This window comes from Notolepis coatsorum, assembly GCF_963971535.1.
Source record: "Notolepis coatsorum genome assembly, chromosome: 20".
NCBI lineage: Eukaryota > Metazoa > Chordata > Actinopteri > Aulopiformes > Paralepididae > Notolepis > Notolepis coatsorum.
This window is the reverse complement of record NC_140184.1, coordinates 30981034-31000044: the sequence shown is the minus strand read 5'-3', so window position 1 is coordinate 31000044 and position 19011 is coordinate 30981034. Positions and strand designations below refer to the sequence as shown.

The window sequence follows — 19011 nt, the reverse complement described above, 5'->3', positions numbered from 1 at the left end:
TGATGTAGGACACAGTGAACATATGACTGCCAGCGTGGCAAGCTACATGGCCCCATTTCCTTGTCAGGGCAGGCCCCTGTCTTCCTACATGTATCCACACAGACATGGTGTATTCACTTTGTGTTTCTAGGCAACAAGGATACTGCTAGCTTGCTGCTTTTGTACTTCGATTTCCCATGTGCGAAACTGGACTACAATAGCTAAAGTGGGAGGGGCTATATATAGCTAAATTAAGCTAAATGAGAGAAGGTCAACAACTATACATAACAGGGGGCGCCAGGGTGGCGCACCACGTAGCTGTGCTGCAGTGCAACGCGGACGTCCCGGGTTCGACTCCCGGACCTGGAGACCTTTGCCACATGTCTTACCCCATCCTTCCTCTCTGACGGGCCTATCTGGATAAAGCAATAAATGCTAAAAAATAAATAAAAAATAAATAAAAAAATATACATAACAGGCACCATGTAATGTTACCATTCCTGCTATTCCTAATTCCCCATTCCTAATCCAGAGGTTCCCGGTTCGATTCCCGCTCCTCCCGGGCAGCGTGTCGATGTGTCCTTGAGCAAGACACTTAACCCCTAATTGTTCCCGATGAGCAGGTTGGCACCTTGCATGGTTGCCTCCGCCATCGGTGTGTGAATGTGTGAGTGAATGGGTAAAATGTGAGTAACAAATTGTAAAGCACTTTGGATATAAGCTCTATATAAAAAAGCAGCCATTTACCATTCTGTTGATTTAGGTATCAAATGGCATTTGTTAGAATTACTTGAATTGCACAATCTATTTTCAGTTTGACATTTGAACAGTATCTAAAAAGAGTTAAAATGGACTATCTTCACTACCTTGCAAAACAACAATGCAAGAGTCGCATGCCATTCACTTGAACAAAGCGGCTCTCTGTCATTGAGCACGTTTTCTTGAGTGTTACTTTGTATTATACAACGGCATGCAAATTTCTCGATTCTGATTGGCTGAAACAGTCATTTTACACGTATGTATTCTTCACAATTCCACGCTCCTGGTCCCAGGACCCGCCCACAAACGAATCACATCACTCCGCTGTTCGACTTTGTAGAGGGAGCAGAGAGCGGAGAGGGGAGGAGACGAGAGGGGACAATAATCTCTACAAATGGATATGTTGATAGCGTCATAACGACTAAATATAAACAGATTCTGTCACGGCGAATGTCTTAGTCTCTTACACAATGTTGGATTGTGTAATCTATGGGTCATGAATCATTGTGGAACAAAAGAAAAATCGCGGATTGATTGATTGATTATTTGCAATTTTATTTTAAATTTCTTCTTCCTTCCCCCTGACTGCAGCGCTGACACTCTCACACTGTCCGACGCTGGCGTACCCACCCACCCACCCACCCACACCCACACCCACACCCACACACCTGTCTATTGCAGTGGTTCCCAAACTGTGGTGCGCGCACCCCTTGTTGTGCGCGAGCTACCTCTAGGTGGTGCGTGACATGAAAAGGCTAATGGCGTTATTTTACTAATAAATATATAACTAATATACATTATTTCAAATGGGGATTTTCACTGTGTAAATCATGAAATTCAAGAAACGTTTTAATAAAAAACTTACGTTTGAATAATAATAAACAATGTCTCGGGCGAGGTGCGCTTCGTCTGTGCTGATGCGCTCCGCTCTGCATGGGTCGGTCTCCTCAAGTCTCCTATATGCGGGCTTAACAGCGGGCCGATGACAGTAGCGAGCGCGAGCCAGTGCGCGAGCCAGTGCATTAATAACTTCCTGCCAAAAGCGCGGGACCAGCGCGGGATTGTGGCACTTACAACATGCAGAGCTGGCTAAAAACAGGGAAACTGTCAGACACAACAGCCTGGTGGCCCTCCACCAAGAAAACAGGGTAATAATGACAACGATGTGTGTTCTATAATTATGATATGTGTGTAGTGTTCTGATAACGACTATTGGTGAAGCGATGTCGAGATTCATTTGGTTTGGCAGCGAGAGCTAGATTTGCGAGAAGCATGCAGCCGCAGAGCAGACAGTTGTGCACGCACAGTGCAATACTCCAATTCAGCCATTGGCAATTTTGCTGAGCTTCCCCAGACTGGGATGAGAGCGCCGCTGGCTCTGCGGCTCTGCAGTTGCATACCATTGGTATGTGCTTCGTTGGGAGGCGGAGATATAATAGTCATCACGCAACGTTTATATTTCACGATAATGTTGCCGTCTCTCTGCCAAATTTCTCAGTTATTCGCTTGATATAATTAATACAAATGTCCAATATAACGGAATTCGTTAGCTCATAAAAATGTGATTATAACACACTGTTGTTTATTAATGTCGGCTGACTGCCCACAGACACCTATTTGATTTAAAGTCAGCAGCAGCACGGAGTCTCGGGACTTATTTATTTATTATTTTTTATGTTTGCATTGGGGGGTGCGCGAGCTAGGTCGGCAGGTGACAGCGGGTGCGCGGCCAAAAAAGTTTGGGAACCGCTGGTCTATTGAATTGATTGGTTGATTGCTAATTTTATTACTGTACGCCTGGTTTTAAAAAAAAATAAATAAAAAAATAGGGCGAAGAAAACTTTTTTTTTCCTATAGGGCAAAGAAAACGTTTTAATTTGTTTTACCTACTTTCTATAGAAGCATCTAAGAATGAAGTTCTATAGAAAGTAGGTCTGCATACCCTCGGCTGCGCCTCGGGCCTAACGACCACCCCTAGGCATGGTTTATTGTTCACAAACCACTCCTGCGCGTGATGTAATGCTTAAGTACATGACCGTGACCAGCCCCTTTGTGAGCCCAAAGTAAAACATCGTTATCCATACAGTGTTATCTTTTGTGATTTTTTTTTTTTTTTTTTGTATTTTATTTTTTTATTCTTTTTTAAACAAACATATAAACAAACATGACAACACACGATAAGATATACAAGCATTAATTGTCAGGGCACATCCAATGAGATCACCTTTTGGTTAGTTGTTTTATATAAGATATACCCATAATACCTGTTATCTAAAAAAAAACCTACACACATATGCTCAGCTCGAACCCCCCCCTCCCGGACCCCACCTTGAGAAGTACCTCCACTATCCCTCGCACCTAACCAGACACTACCATTATAAGCTAGCTTTTATTCTCTCCACCACTTCTAACCACATTGACATTTTGGATTCATTGAGACCCAGAATTCTTGCTGTAGATATTTCATGGTAAATTACATCGAGATATGTAAGAAACCAAACTTTACGGCAAATTTTTTCCGGTTGAAACCAGCGTGATGCGATCAGCTTTTTGGCTACTGTGATACCCGATAAAACCAATCTCTTTAGCTGTGGATTCACTGCAAACTCAAAAACATCATTCAACAGCAATACCGAGGGGTGTACAGGTATATTCCAAGATACGAGTTTTGATATTTGTTGGGTCACATCTTTCCAGAATGCCTTAACTGGTGAGCAGTCCCAATACATGTGCATAAATGTCCCTTCGTCCCCATTTGTACATTGGGTGCATTTGGAATCTTGTTTGAGCCCCATTCGGCACAGTCTTATAGGAGTCAAGTATGTCCTGTGAATATAGTTAAGATTGATTTGTTGATGATCCGGGTTCCTTGATGTAAGTCGGACATTTGCCCAGGCTCCTTGCCAATCAAAGTCATTTTCCAGGTCTGGTATATCCCTCCTCCAGACAGAGTCAAGTTGGAGGGTTTCATACGAGGACGTTAGTAATTGATGATAAAATTCTGAAACAAAACCTCTCGATGTCTCTCTTGAGTAGAAGAATTTGTGGTATCTGTGGTGTTCAATTGGTCTGTCTAATGGAACACTGTGAGACTTCAAACATAGCTCTAACTGTTTGTGAAAAAGCCATGTGGACTTGGTGAGATTTAATTTTTTGCGTATTTCTTTATCACTACAAAAACCCTGTTTGTTAAAAACATCCCCTAATGAGTGTATGCCTTGCTCTTCCCATATAGGGAATCTTATAGGTCGTTTTCCAATTAAGAGAGCATTGTTATTGAATAAGGGAGTATGATTGTGCCATTCTTGTGGGTTAGGATTTTTTTTTTGTGATTCACGCCATATCCGGATCGCATGAGTAATTATGGGGCCAAATTTTCGTTCACAGTGCTTGATTGGTAGTTTAGTGTATGCTATGTCCTTCAGTCTATGTGGGGCTACTATGTTTTCTTCTATTTTTCTCCAAGATGCTAATGCTTGGGAGTCAAACCATGTTGTCAATGGACTTAATGAGTACGCCTTAAAATATAGGAAAAAATCTGGAAATGCCATGCCACCATCTGCTTTATTTCTCTGTGCGGTGGATCTTTTTATACGTGGTGGTTTGTTATTCCAAATAAATTTGTATGTGGAGGAGTGTAATCTTTTCCAGTAACCCTCTGGAGGGGGTAACGGTAGCATTGAACAGAAGAAGTTGATTTTAGGTAGTACATCCATCTTAACTATTGATATCCGTGCTTGTACTGTGTTCTTAAGTTTTGCCCATCTATCAAGGTCGTCTTTGATTTTGTTTTGGATTTTTGTGTAGTTGTGCTTCACCGTTTGTCTTATGGTAGGGAATATTTCCACTCCCAAGCATCTGAAATGTTTTACCATCGGTATCTGTCCTGGGAGGGTTGTATCTTTTTTTGCAGGGGTGTTAAGTGGAAGGAAAGCCGACTTCGGCCAATTTATCTTAAATCCCGATAAATCACCAAAGTCCTCAATCAACTTGAGCAGATGAGGCAATGTGGTGTTGGGGTTTTTCATGAACAATATTACATTGTCCGCATATAAACAATTTTTTTGTTGTGTGCCCTTGATTACGATAGGTTCTATGGATTGGGATTGTCTTATATATTGTGCTAAAGGCTCTAATGATAGATTGAACAGTCCGGGACTAAGAGGACAACCCTGTCTGGCAGAGCGTGATACCGGAAATATTTCAGAGATGATTGTGCCTGTTGTAATCATGGCCGATGGGTCTTTGTATAATACTTTAATCATATCGATGAATCCTTTTCCTAACCCCATCCTTTCTAGCACTGCCCACAGATACGACCATTCCAGCCTGTCAAAGGCCTTCATAGCATCCAGGGACAGCATCACCTTAGGTATGGTGTCCTCCTTGTCGGCATCAAGTACGTGCAGTATACGTCTTATGTTCTCAGTGATCAGGCGGCCTCCTATGAAGCCAGTTTGGTCCGGGTGAACTAAAGACGTCATATGCTTTTGTAATCTGATGGCTAATACCTTAGAGTACAGTTTGATATCTGTTCCGAGGAGGCTTACAGGTCTATAACTACCGCACTCGTTGGGGTCTTTGTCTTTTTTAAGGAGGACTGTTATGAGTGCAATATTGTCAATTTTATGGAAGTTCCCCTCCTTGACTGAGTATAAGATCATATTTAGTAATAAGGGGCCAATTATGTCCCAACAAGAAAGGTACATTTCTGATGGGAAACCGTCTCTTCCTGGAGCCTTACCACTTTTCATTGCGGTTATGGCCTTCTTGAGTTCCTCTAGTGTGATCGGTATTTCTAACTGTTTAGCGTCATCCTCTGAAAGTTTAGGGAGAATAATTTGATTAAGAAATGTGTCCATTTTGTTTTGATCGAAGGTCATTTCTGATTTATATAAATCGGAGTAGAATACTTTGAATGTATCGTTTATTTTTACAGGATCTGTTACAAGTACTTGTTGTGCTCTAATGGTAGTTATATCTGCAAATGTTGCATTAATTCTTAATCGCATGGCTAATAGGTGGCTGGGTTTGGAACCATGGGAGTACTGCTGTTGTCTTGTGCTGCGTATTTGTATTTCCGATTGTTGTCTGTATATGTCATTGATCTCTATTTTTAGTACGTTAACTTGATTTTCTAGTCGAGTTGAGTTGTTGTATTTCAGAGAATTAAATAACGTTGAGTAAAGCGTTTCCAGCTCATCCAGTTTTGTGCTTTGATTCTTGCGCATTTTGGAGGAAAAGCTATCCGTGAAGTCTTTGATCATTCCCTTTACCGACATCCATATTATTCTGGGGTCCTGCACCGAGTTTGCATTCTCCCGTTGGAATACTATAAGAGCTTCTTTGAGTTGTGTAATGAATTCCTTGTTGTTAAGCAGCAACGAGTTAAATCGCCATCTTGGGGCTCGGGAGGATAGTATACCAAATGTACCTTTAAGGAGTAAATAACAGTGATCTGATAGTGCGTTGGGTATCATTTCCACTTCATAATTATCAAATAGTCTCTGTGATGCAAAGACATAATCTATTCTGGATAGTGTCTTATGTCTCGCAGATCGACAAGAGTACTTTCGGGTCGTGGGATTAAGTAACCGCCATAAGTCCTTTACACCTGTAATCTTTGACCAATCCTTTAATGCCTTCGATGAATTCTTTTGTTCGCTGGAAAAGGCGAGGTAAGATTTGTCTATCCTTGGGTTCCAGATGGCATTAAAATCCGCTCCTATTATAAATGAGTAATCGGGAATGTCTAACATTGCATTGGTTAGTGTAGTGAAGAAATCTTCTTCGTACAAATTTGGGGCGTATACCGCTATCAACGCTATTTTCCTGTTCTTATGTTCAATCTTAGCTATAGTTATCCGACCTTCTACATCAGACCATACTCCCTTTAGTACAATATTCAACTTACGTTTAACGACTATTGCTACACCCCGAGTTCTCGTACCAATAGAGGAGTGACTGATATTATGGTATATGTTGTCCGCTAATTTACCTATGTCTTTCCCTAGAATGTGTGTTTCGCTTAGCAGAGCAATGTCCACATGTTCTTTTTTCATCAGTGTGAGCACGCTTTTGCGTTTGAGTTGGTTATTTATTCCCCCGGTGTTCCATATCATTATATTCAAACTAGCCATAGTCTATACATGTTGCATTGTAATTTTTGGTAATGCTTCTAGAGTGCGAGGCAATAATAGATATACATCCCACTAGTGAGGTCCCGTTGAGAGCCGAGCTTAAAAACATACATATATACAAATAAAAATCCCCTACCCTTCCCTCCCACCGAGAGTCGTACAGGATTGTGTTCCATGAACACAACCTTTGCGTATGACTCTCTCCCTTGCACCACCGGATATCCCAGAATGATCCAATTATCCTTAACATTCCTATGTATACCATAGGATCTAACACTCTAAATTCTACCATAAGTAGAATGTCGACTGTGGCTTGGCCACTTACCCGTAAAAAATAAATAAATAAAAATTTAAATGAGATAAACTAAAAATAAAGACCAAAAATAAGCTTCAATTGTCATGCCTTAATCACTTACATTTTATATGAACTTGTAATTTATAGTAATTTATAGTAACCCATGAATAATATGAAGGTATTGAACTGAAGAGAGAGCCTCAATAAATCAGAGAGAGCGGATGAAAAAAAAAAAAAAAAAGTAAAAGGAAGAGAACATTAACTTAGATCTTAAAAGAGCATTGCTATGCTTAAACATCTAAAGTATTAATTGGAGAAGTAGTGAAATTATTTCCCATTAATAAAAAACAATTTTTAAATACGTATATGCAGCATTTCCCCCGACCGGGGTGGGCGATGATCGTTGTGTAGAGTGATCTTTCAGCCGGCCGGCTATGATGGCTCTGTGGTTCTGCATCTAGATAGCTGTTGATTATTCCCCCGAGGGGCTTCTGGTAGAATGAATGACCACGTATTACTGATATTCCAGAATGCTCCATATATCAAAGAATGCTTCGATGTTCTAGATTATTCCAATATGTCATTTTTACATTGTCTGAATGTTCCAGTATGTTCTGGAGTGTTCCAATCTTAAATCCAATATGCCCGCAATAATATACACGTCGGGGAAAGCATTCAAAAACTCTGAGCACGTAGGTCTCTCTGTCCCAAATCCTCGGTTATTAAAGGTTGTACTATATGGTGACCTTGCATAACTGAGATTTAAAAGGCCATTTATACACTATTCTGCTCCTGTTCAGACAGGAATTTGGCTGCATCTTCAGGCGAGTTGAGGAGAACCTTTGCTCCTTGTTTGTCGACGACGCGAAGTATTGCAGGGTATATTAGTAGGGGTCTGTATTTCCCCAGGTATAGTTGAGACATCACCGTCTTTTTTCTTTTATGGCTCATGTATTTAATTCCCTTTGCTGCAGAAGAAAATTGTAATAATGAAACGACATAATAATAAATAAATTATAAAAATGTCTTCGTTTATTTCAGGATTTGTACAGATTGGGAGGGTGGCGCCATTGACTTGTGGCTAACTAGCTAGAGTTGCAGATATCCAGGATGAGGAACAGCATGGATCGTGCTGAGAGAGGACTCTTAAGTCTTAACCATCGACAGCATCATTGGTAAGAAGTAGCAAAAAGGGCTACGGATCAAAACTCCTGTACATGGGAAGATTAATCAAGCTAGGCTGGGCAATTAATCAAGTTTCAATTTAAATTACGATTTTATCTTCACGTGATCATGAAATCACATTTTGTCTTGTATTGTAAATACAGTGCCCCCTTCCTTAACTCCATTCTATAGAGGTCAACACTGTGTATCCGGTTAGAAACTATTTCCTAGTTTGAGTATAATTTCAGAGAGAGCTTTACATTTGACCCATAATGAGTTCAAAATTGAACCAAGACAATACGCCCTCCAAAATTACATGAATAACTGGGTAGGCAAAAAAAAACAAAGACAAAAATCTAATCAGCAAGTTTTTTTTACCCTATTCTCCCAACCATAAAAATCCCCAGCACCAAAGCGTATGGATTTTCTGCTGAGCTCAATTGACTGAGAAGTTGTTGGGCTTGCAATATCGGCATTCCCCAGCCCAGCGGAACCATTTCTAGAGCCAACCTGATCGGCAGTCACTCTCTCCCCAGTACTATGAGAGATAGGCTGTTAATAAAACGAACCCACCGTGATAAAACAGTAAAAGGCTGCTAAAAAAATAAAAAATTGTGGCCTTTGAAAGGAATAAAAGTGGATTTGCAGGATAGGAAATTTACTGGGGCTCTGGCAAAGGCGACAGACAAGACAGACAGGCCACTCTGTCAAGTCAAGGTTACTCTGAGCAGTGATCAATACTTCAATTTCAATAAAACAGTTCAAAAGCAGTAGATAGATGGAGGTTGGGGCATGTTGAGTTGGAGAACAGGGGATATAAGTGGTGACCCAAATGCCACTCTTGTCATAACGTTAGCAGGGCAGTAATACATCAGTTTTGCCAAAGATGAAGGAATCGGTCATCTATCCACTGCAGCAGGTAATGCGCTGTACTGTATGCCGATTAAGGCCATCGCTCTCCTACCTTGCAGCCTGAATCAATATCACATATGTTTGGCAACATCAAAAAAAAAAAAAAAGGGCCAAGACACTAACATGGCTGATGGATATCACAACAAAACGTCAAAGGATTTATGGGTAGAGGGAGGGGACAGGGAGGGAGGGAGGGAGGGATTGAAATAAGAGATACTTGACACTATGGGCTGGAGCGCAACTTAGCAGTGAGAATACAGTTGATATGTCAAGCAGCATGTCAAATACATTGTGTTCATTGGGGGAGCTGTGTTTTGACAATTGTGCAGTACCACTTCACTAAATCTTAACAGGAAAAGCATTTAGCAAGGTCCTTTTCACAGATAGCGGTTAAGGCTGACTCATTTATACTTACTTATACACTGTGCCTCCATTTCCATGACCAAGTTGCTCTTGGTAGTGTATATCTTGGGCGTTTATCTACAGAGAAACACACATACAAGTGTACTTAGGGGATGGAAGAGATGATGACAAAGACACAAAGGAACGACAGGTGTAACTATATATGTGTGTACAAAGGGAATGAGAGACAGAGGGTGTGTGCGCAGAGGGAATGAGAGAGAGACAGTGTGTGTGTGTACACAGAGGGGGGGAGGAGAGAGAGAGAGAGAGAGAGAGAGAGAGAGAGAGAGAGAGAGAGAGAGAGAGAGAGAGAGAGAGAGAGAGAGAGAGAGAGAGAGAGAGAGAGAGAGAGAGAGAGAGAGAGAGAGAGAGAGAGAGAGAGAGAGAGAGAGAGAGAGAGAGAGAGAGAGGAGAGAGAGAGAGAGAGAGAGAGAGAGAGAGAGGAGAGAGAGAGAGAGAGAGAGAGAGAGAGAGAGAGAGAGAGAGAGAGAGAGAGAGAGAGAGAGAGAGAGAGAGAGAGAGAGAGAGAGAGAGAGAGAGAGAGAGAGAGAGAGAGAGAGAGAGATGAGAGAAAGAGGGATGAGAGAGAGAGAGAGAGAGAGTGAGAGAGAGAGAGAGAGAGAGAGAGAGAGAATGCTAAATGTTACTGGAGGCCATAAACAAGACGGGCGTTCCAGGTCATTCCAAGTTCAGCAACGGAGGGAGAGAGAAGAGGAGGAGAGGAGATCAATACAACATTTGCTGTCCAATTTATAAAAGGACATTGGGCTTGTGAGAGGGGGAGGGGTTGTGATGGAGAGTTTAATGACGATTTGTTTGCTGTCGCTGTTCCATTCCACTTTGATAAAAGGTGTCAGAAGGGGCTAATATAACGTGGTCCCAGCTGATATGAAGGGGGGGCAGAGCTAGGGGAAAAGTTTCCTCCCGTCACCATGTCTGAAGTCCCTCAATCAGACAGACGCTACTAGCCCTACTACCCCACACTCTATGCTTTAAGAACCTACTGTCAAGTACAGTCAGGCCCATAAATATTTGGACATTGACAAAATTTTGGCTCTGTACACCACCTCAATGGACTTGGAATGAAACAATCAAGATGTGCTTTAAGTGCAGACGTTCAGCTTTAATTATAGGGCATCTCCAAATCAGGTGAACAGTGTAGGAATTACAACCGTTTATGTGCCACCCCCCCCTTTTTTTTTAAGGGACCAAAAGTAATTGGACAAACTAACAATCATGAATTAAATTGTCACTTGTAATACTTGGTTGCAAATTATTTGCAGTTCCTGCTTGTTTTTGAGGCATTTTCCCTTCAGTTTTGTCTTCAGCAAGTGTAATGCATACTCAATTGGATTCAGGTCAGGTGATTGACTTAGCCATTGCATAGCATTCCACTTCTTTGCCTTAAAAACTCTTTGGTTGCTTTCACAGTATGCTTCGGGCCATTGTCCATCTGCAACTGTGAAGCGCCATCCAATGAGTTCTGAATCATTTGGCTGAATATGAGCAGATAATATTGCCTGAAACACTGCTGTTGTCAGCAGTCACAATCATCAATAAATACAAGGCCACACCATAACACTACCACCACCATGCTTCACTGATGAGGTGGTATGCTTTGAATCATGAGCAGTTCCTTTCCTTCTCCATATTCTTCTCTTCCCATCATTCTGGTAAATGTTCATATTTGTCCATAGGATCTTTTTTTTTTTTTTTTTTTTTTTTAATACATATAGTGAAGTATTGATTGTTGACTTTGACACAGATATGCCTACCTCCTGGAGAGTGTTCTTGATCTGGCCAAACGTTTTTTTTCCTCCAGGGAAAGAATTCTTCTGTCATCCACCACAGTTGTTTTCCGTGGTCTTCTGTGTCTTTTGGTGTTGCTGAGCTCACCAGTGCGTTCTCTCTTTTTAATAATGTACAAAACAGTTGGTTTGGCCACACCTAATGTTTTTGCTATCTCTCTGATGGGTTTGTTTAGGTTTTTCAGCCTAATGATGGCTTGCTTCACTGATCATATTGAGAGTTGACAGCAACAGATTCCAAATGAAAATACCACACTCTAGAATTAACTCTAGACCTTGGTATCTGCTCTTTGTAAATTAAATAATGAGGGAATAAAACACACCTGGCCATGGAACAGCTGAGCAGCCAATTGTCCAATTACTTATAGAATATTATATATCAAATTTAAGATCGCTCAACAAGACCTAAAGTATGTGCCTGGTCACATATACAGTATATAAAAATAGTTACACATAGAAATTGTTGTAATTCCTACATTGTTCACCTGTTTTGGATGTAAATGCCCCCAAATTATAGCTGAAAGTCTGCACACAAACCATCAACCATCAAAAAGTTAAGACTATTGAGCCTCCGTACTGTGGAGGTTTTTAGACAGGGTCACTATAAAATCCTTTAAAAACACTCTTAAAAAGGGATATTTCACTTTAGTTGAACTTGTCTTACCTCTATTATTTTTTATTTTACCTTTATTTTACCAGGTAGTCACTTGAGATCAAAGATCTCTTTTTCGAGCAAGACCACCATTGCTCCCAGGCTCTTCATTCACTTCCATTTGTTTTGGGGACCTAGTCTAATACTTCTGCTGTGGACACACTTACCATTTAGAATTCAGGAGGGACAATAATAATCTACATGTCAAAATCTGTACAACTAAACAATTATGTGTAGCCAGCATCGCCTGTGTGTGTGTGTGTGTGTGTGTGTGTGTGTGTACGTGTGTACGTGTGTGTGTACGTGTGTGTGTGTGTCTACCATAGAGAGTGAGAGACAAGCTACACTAGGGGTTAAATACCCACGTACACACCCATGTACACACTTCCCCCTCCAATTCACAATTGATTGGCTAACATGGTTGGGGGGGGGGGGGGGGGGGGGGGGTGCATGGCAACAGCTCTATTAGTCTAGCGTGTTACAGGTGACACCAGAGATCTGTTTGGCGTAATTGTCTCCCTGACACGCTCTCTGCTCTCCCTGTGTGTTTGTTCATCTGTGTGAGTGTTCATCTATGTATGTGTGTGTGTGTGTGTTGTCTGTCTGTCTATGGCTGTGGATTAGGGATGCACATTTCGGCTATTCTTTCTAACCAGTTACCGACCTCCATTAACCGGTTAACTGATAAGCTAGAAAACTGCTTTACACCAATGGATTCACATCTGTGATGTCAGATTAAAATTGCCACTTAAATTCATGTTTTTCTTTATCAGTAGTTGAAGGCTGTCCATGTATCACTTGCCTGGATTTGCATGCTCGTTAGTCTTTTTTTTTTTTAATCTTTTTCCCCCTCCTTTTCCTCCGATTTTCTCCCATCCCAATGTTTAGTCGTTATGCCAATTCCCAATCCCCTTCCTGGTCGCTGCACACTTACCCCCCACAGTCGGTCTAGGAGAGTGGAGGCTATCACGTGCTTCCTCCGACACACGTCCAGCCAATCAACCGCTTCTTTTCACCTGGCAGCTCGAACTCTCACTGAGAGGGTGTAACGTGTGGAAGGATCACACTACCCCCCTTAGATCCTATCCGCGCTGAGCAGGCGCCCCGACCGAACTGTAGGAGTCGCTGTTTACAACGACCCGGACCCACCCCGCCAGCTTTCCCACCCTCTAATACTGCCAATTGTATTAGTGTGAACGGCCAGCCAAGCTGGTGACACGCCGGGAGCTGGATTCGAACAGGCGAATCCAGCGTCTCCGGCGTTGGTGACGAACGGAATCTCCGCTACGCCACTTGACCGCCCTGCTCGTTAGTCTTTATTAATTAATTAGTAGAATCAGTTTATTAAATTTTCTTTTAAAGGGGAACTATTTTACTATTTCTTTCACTATTTGGGCACTTTTACACAATTCCTGTGAGTCTATGGAACACCTCTGTAATATATATATATTTTTTTTATTCATTGTTTTGTATTTCTAATCAAGTCCTCAAAAACAGCATTTTTCTACCTCAAGATCTCGAGCCGTTTTGAGCCTGGGCTCCAACCACTGTGTGCAGCTGTTCTTGTATCTCAACATTAACATGCAGCGGTGTCTTTCTGACATCACATATCGCGCACATTTTCAAATGACTCAGTTCAGTGAGGGTGAATATTGTGAGAGGAGAATTGGAAGAATGCGCCAATATGAGAATTTTGAGACATAGATCATATTAATATAAGTTCACATAGCTAGGAAACAATGCTAAACACTCAAAAAGGCCATTTATAAGATAGTTCCCCTTTAATATAATCTACTTTTGGTTTTGAGTTGACAATATCGATAGATATCGTTTGCCTATAACTGCACTCAACATACTATGAACTAGGCTTAGGCAGTATGACGGTATTAAGGTATACCGGGGTATTTAGAGATACCGACGGTATTGATTCACAGATGCGCTTCAGTTTCTATAACAGTGAAACAGAGTTTTGAGTGTAGTGCACACACTGAGTGTAGTGCACACATGCGCCAGCAGAGGGCGAGACCGCTCTAGTGGAGCGAGTGGGTCACAACGGTGTTCACGTTTTACGGTAATGTTGCGACAGTGCTGTGAAAATACCGTAAAGCGTTGTGACGAGAGTTGGTGTGTGTTGTTGTCGAGTGGTGCACTGGTGGAGCAAGCAAATAATCCGTCTCTTATTATATGTGAACTAAAGAGTACAAGGTTTACACAACAGCCCCCACCGCCTTTTTATTGTATTTGTACCATCCTGTACTATCCGCTGTCAGCTGTTTATCTCTCTCTGTGAGCTACTGAGCTTGAATAACGCGTTAGCTCACGTTAACTAGCATTAGCTCTGCGGCTAATCTTAGATTACCCTGAACTAAATCAATGACTAGGTCAGTGCTTCTCAAACTTTTTCTGTCAGGCCCCCCTTTGGCGGACCAAAATATTTTGGGCCCCCCCCCCCCCTCAAAATAGTCATGAAATGGGCCATGTTTAAATTTATTGAAATAACACCAATATCGTGACCTTTCAAATTGGCCCTATATTTTGTTTTCAGAGCTGTCATGGATGAAAAGCCAGCTTCACACAGATACTGTATGTGGTGCTGAATGGTATCAACACCTTAACTGCTGCATCATGAGATACTTGGTACTCAGCACCACACTCTGAAACTAGCTCTCCAGGTGGTATCAGATGAGATTTCAAAGAGTTCTTCCAAGAGTTTGGATGGAGATGTGTCAGGAAGCTTTGTCTCAATGTTGTCTGTAAAGGTTTTTTTATCCAGAGTAACTTGGTGATCCTTTTCTGTGTTTTATTAAATAATGATTTTCAGATTTTGAGAAATGGTATTTTCATGGAGAACAGTGCAGCTGCAACAGATAGCACTTTAGTGATAATTTTCTGGATTTTTTTTTTTTTTTTTTTTATAAATCTCAAGGCCCCCCCTGTCATGCCTCTGCGCCCCCCCCTGGGGGGCGCGCCCCCCACTTTGAGAAACACTGGACTAGGTTATAAAGCATTCGAGTAGTTTTCACTGCACATAGAAGTAGCCAAACAACGGGAGCATTTCGGGAGCATACCAAAACCCAGGCAATTTCTAGCCCTTAAGGAATCAAATAGTCTGCCATGGCTAGATGCTAACGCTAAAACGGTGCAGGCTTCTACCGGTGCGGGACTACCATTCTGAGAGCTGACGATGATTTGTTTACTTGGTAACTCGGGTTCGGTTGGGTTGGGTTGGGTTGGGTTGCCCCCCCCCCCCCCCCCCCCGCCCATGAATGAAAGTCATACCGTCATATACCGTGCACCGCGGTATTAGGCAATCATGGTATAACGGTATGAAAAAAGTCATACCGCCCAAGCCTACTATGAACTGGCTAAAGTAATCTGGCCAACTTGAGGACACGTACTTTGAGGTGAGGAGAGGAAGAAAGGACAAGTCGCCATAAGATACTGAAGGAGAGTGGGTGTGTCTGTAAAAAGCTCCCGGGGACTGCTAGATCCAGGTGTGTGTGTGTGTGTGTGTGTGTGTCAGCGTTTCCGTTAGCCGGTAATTACCGGTATTTGTCCGGCAAAATCTCTTGAAGTCCGACATATTTAATTTCTCCGGTCTTAATGTCCGGTGAAAATAATTCCCTGAGTCTAAGCACAATTTGATTATTTGAATTGTATTAAAATAGGCTAAAATTAAATAGCCTATGCGATGAACGAAACGATCATTACATTTGTTTCCTCGTTGCTTCTAATAATGACAACGACGTTGTCAGCGAGAGCTTTAAAAACGTAGGTCTCGGTTCGCTTCATCGGACCAAACGCGAACCAAATATAGGAAGTGATTATTATTACCACTGCTCGCAGCACTCACTGCAAAACAAGCACACTGCATCTAATCTCTCTATCTATCTATCTATCTCTCTATCTATCTATCTATCTATCTATGTCTGTGCATCTTGGGAAGAAGGAAGAAAAAACGCGGCTTATTATTATTACCGAGGCGCGCGGCTTATTATATTATTAAAACGGCTACTTGTGGGCACTCATAAAAACACCGTGGTCTACAAGTTGTTTAGCGAGAGGATGAGGATGGTGGTAATGTGCTTCAATAGAACAATGGATCAATGCCATGTCAAAACTCGGCTCCGCTGATCTGGGCTCCGCAGTACACACACAGACACACACACACGCGCGCGCGCACACACAGGATCGCAGCCACACACACATTTCCACTGTCCAATAGACAAGCGCCCTTTTCGACCGCGTGACATTGAGGTGGAGAGAGTAGTCACGCAAACCACGATAATGTTGCCGGCTCTCTGCTTTCTCAGTTCTTCGCTTGATATAATTAATACAAATGTCCAATATAACGGAATTCGTTAGCTCATAAAAATGTGATTATAACAGACTGCTGTTTAGTGTCGGACCGACTGCCACATACGCGGTCTATTTTATTTCAAGTCAGCAGCAGCACGGAGACGGAGTATCGAGGGACTTATTTTATTTGGAATATATTAATGACTGTATACGCAAAAGTAGCCTAGTTTTAAGTAATAATATTATAAATCTACATGCCTTGAGGATGACATTCTTTATATAGCCTGCCTATCTCAATTGTTTTAAAGCTCAATAAACTATGACCGGAATTAATCTCATTTGTCCGGTAGTTGAAATCTTGCAGGTCACGGAGACCGGCAACAATTTTTTCTAACGGAAACCCTGGTGTGTGTGTGTGTGTGTGTGTGTGTGTGTGTGTGTGTCTGTGAATACATTACCTATCAGCCCTACTGTTAATATATTACCTATCAGCCCTACTGTTAATACCTTACCTATCAGCCCTACTGTTAATACATTACCTATCAGCCCTACTGTGAATACATTACCTATCAGCCCTACTGTTAATACCTTACCTATCAGCCCTACTGTTAATACCTTACCTATCAGCCCTACTGTGGATACATTACCTATCAACCCTACCGTTAATACATTACCTATAAGTCCTACTGTGAATACCTTACCTATCAGCCCTACTGTGAATGAATACCTTACCCATCAGCCCTACTGTGAATTAATACCTTACATATAAGCCCTACTGTGAATACCTTACCTATCAGCCCTACTGTGAATGAATACCTTACCCATCAGCCCTACTGTGAATTAATACCTTACATATAAGCCCTACTGTTAATACCTTACCTATCAGCCCTACTGTGAATTAATACCTTACCTATCAGCCCTACTGTGAATTAATACCTTACCTTAGGGCTGGGCGATATGGCCTAAATATGATATCACGATATTTTCTGACCTTTCGGCGATACACGATACACATCACAATGTTTTTCTTTTTTACCCCAAACGATTCATTATGAGGCTTACCAAGACAGTATTTGAGTTTGCAAGCTAACATTAAAGACAAAATAAAATACCCATGCATTTAGCATTTTTATATTATATATTAGATTTAGATTATTGGATTATTAGATTATAATATATTGCATATATTTAGCAATGAGATATTATATGATTTAGATATGAAATATGATGAATTGAAAATGTGGGACCCTGATGTAAACAAGACAAAAGTCTTTCTCTGGTCTGCATCCCCTTAACAATTGTATGTATTGAGCTGTACTGTACCCATTCTGCAATATGTTAATAAAGTTTTAAATCAATCAATCAATCAATAGCATTTTAGCATTTTTATGAAACTACTGTATATTTGTATGTCTCTAAATGTTTTGATGAATTGAAAATGGAGGACCCTTATGTAAAAAAGCCGAAAGTCTTTTTCTGGTCTTCATCCTCCTGTACTGTATTGTACCCATTCTGCAATATGTTAATAAAGTTTTCATTCATTCATTCTGACGGACAACAGAATAATTTTGATTGACAGTCGAGTCTGCCAATTACGTCACACCGCTTGCACAAGCTACTTACATTAGCTCCCCGCAACCGACTAGTAGGAGACCAGTGCACCACAGGATGACTAAATGAGCCATAATGATTTTACCTCAACGAATGTTATAATAAAAGCCTTTCCATACATCTGTCTGATTGAAAACTTTATTAACAGACCGCGGAATGGGCATATCTCAACACAGGCTGAGATATGAACGAGTAACGTGTGGACCAGATTGACGCAACACAATCCTATTGGGCAAAACATCACAATATCCACGATACGTTGAAAAAGTGTATTGTTAATGAACTGTACCCGATATTTATATAATATCGTCATATCGCCCAGCCCTACCTTACCTATCAGCCCTACTGTGAATTAATACCTTACCCATCAGCCCTACTGTGAATTAATACCTTACCTATCAGCCCTACTGTGAATACCTTACCTATCAGCCCTACTGTGAATACATTACCTATCAGCCCTACTGTTAATACCTTACCTGTCCATTTGTCAAGATCTTCTTGAGTTCAGCAGATGACTTCTTCAGGCTTGAAAAGAGGGGACAACAACACAGTCAGTCTGACTGATGAGTAAAGACACAGTAATCATCCACCCACCAACCCTCACTCTGGGCAGTCATAACCAAGGCTGCTCACCTGTTGTTGGGCATGTGGTCTGCGGCAGCATGGGCGCAGTCATCGGCTGGGTTGGGTCTGGTGTTCACCTGAGGGGACACACACACACACACACACACACACACACACACACACACACACACACACACACACACACACACACACACACACACTTGTTATGTTTCACCCATTTCAATTGAAACAAACCCCATCCCATACCCAACCCCCTCTAATGTACAGTTTCTTCCCCTTCGGATATATATTTTCTTTCTTACACAGTACAGTATATATATTTATTCATAAATGTCTTGATGAATTGAAAATGGAGGACCTGATGTAAACAAGACGAAAGTATTTTTCTGGTCTTCATCCTCTTAG

The 19011-nt window shown here is 41.5% G+C and overlaps 1 protein-coding gene across 2 annotated transcripts in view; it reads right to left on the bottom strand.

Moving 5' to 3' along the window:
• map2k5 (mitogen-activated protein kinase kinase 5) overlaps positions 1-19011 on the bottom strand; it is a 242248-nt gene that overhangs the window by 157808 nt on the left and 65429 nt on the right. For both annotated transcript variants that reach the window (XM_084337552.1, XM_084337553.1), the window contains exons 6-8: positions 18655-18722; positions 18498-18546; positions 9665-9729 (exon numbers count right to left, since the gene is read on the bottom strand). In XM_084337552.1, the coding sequence (XP_084193678.1) occupies positions 9665-9729; positions 18498-18546; positions 18655-18722 (182 nt within the window). The remainder of the gene's footprint in view (positions 1-9664; positions 9730-18497; positions 18547-18654; positions 18723-19011) is intronic.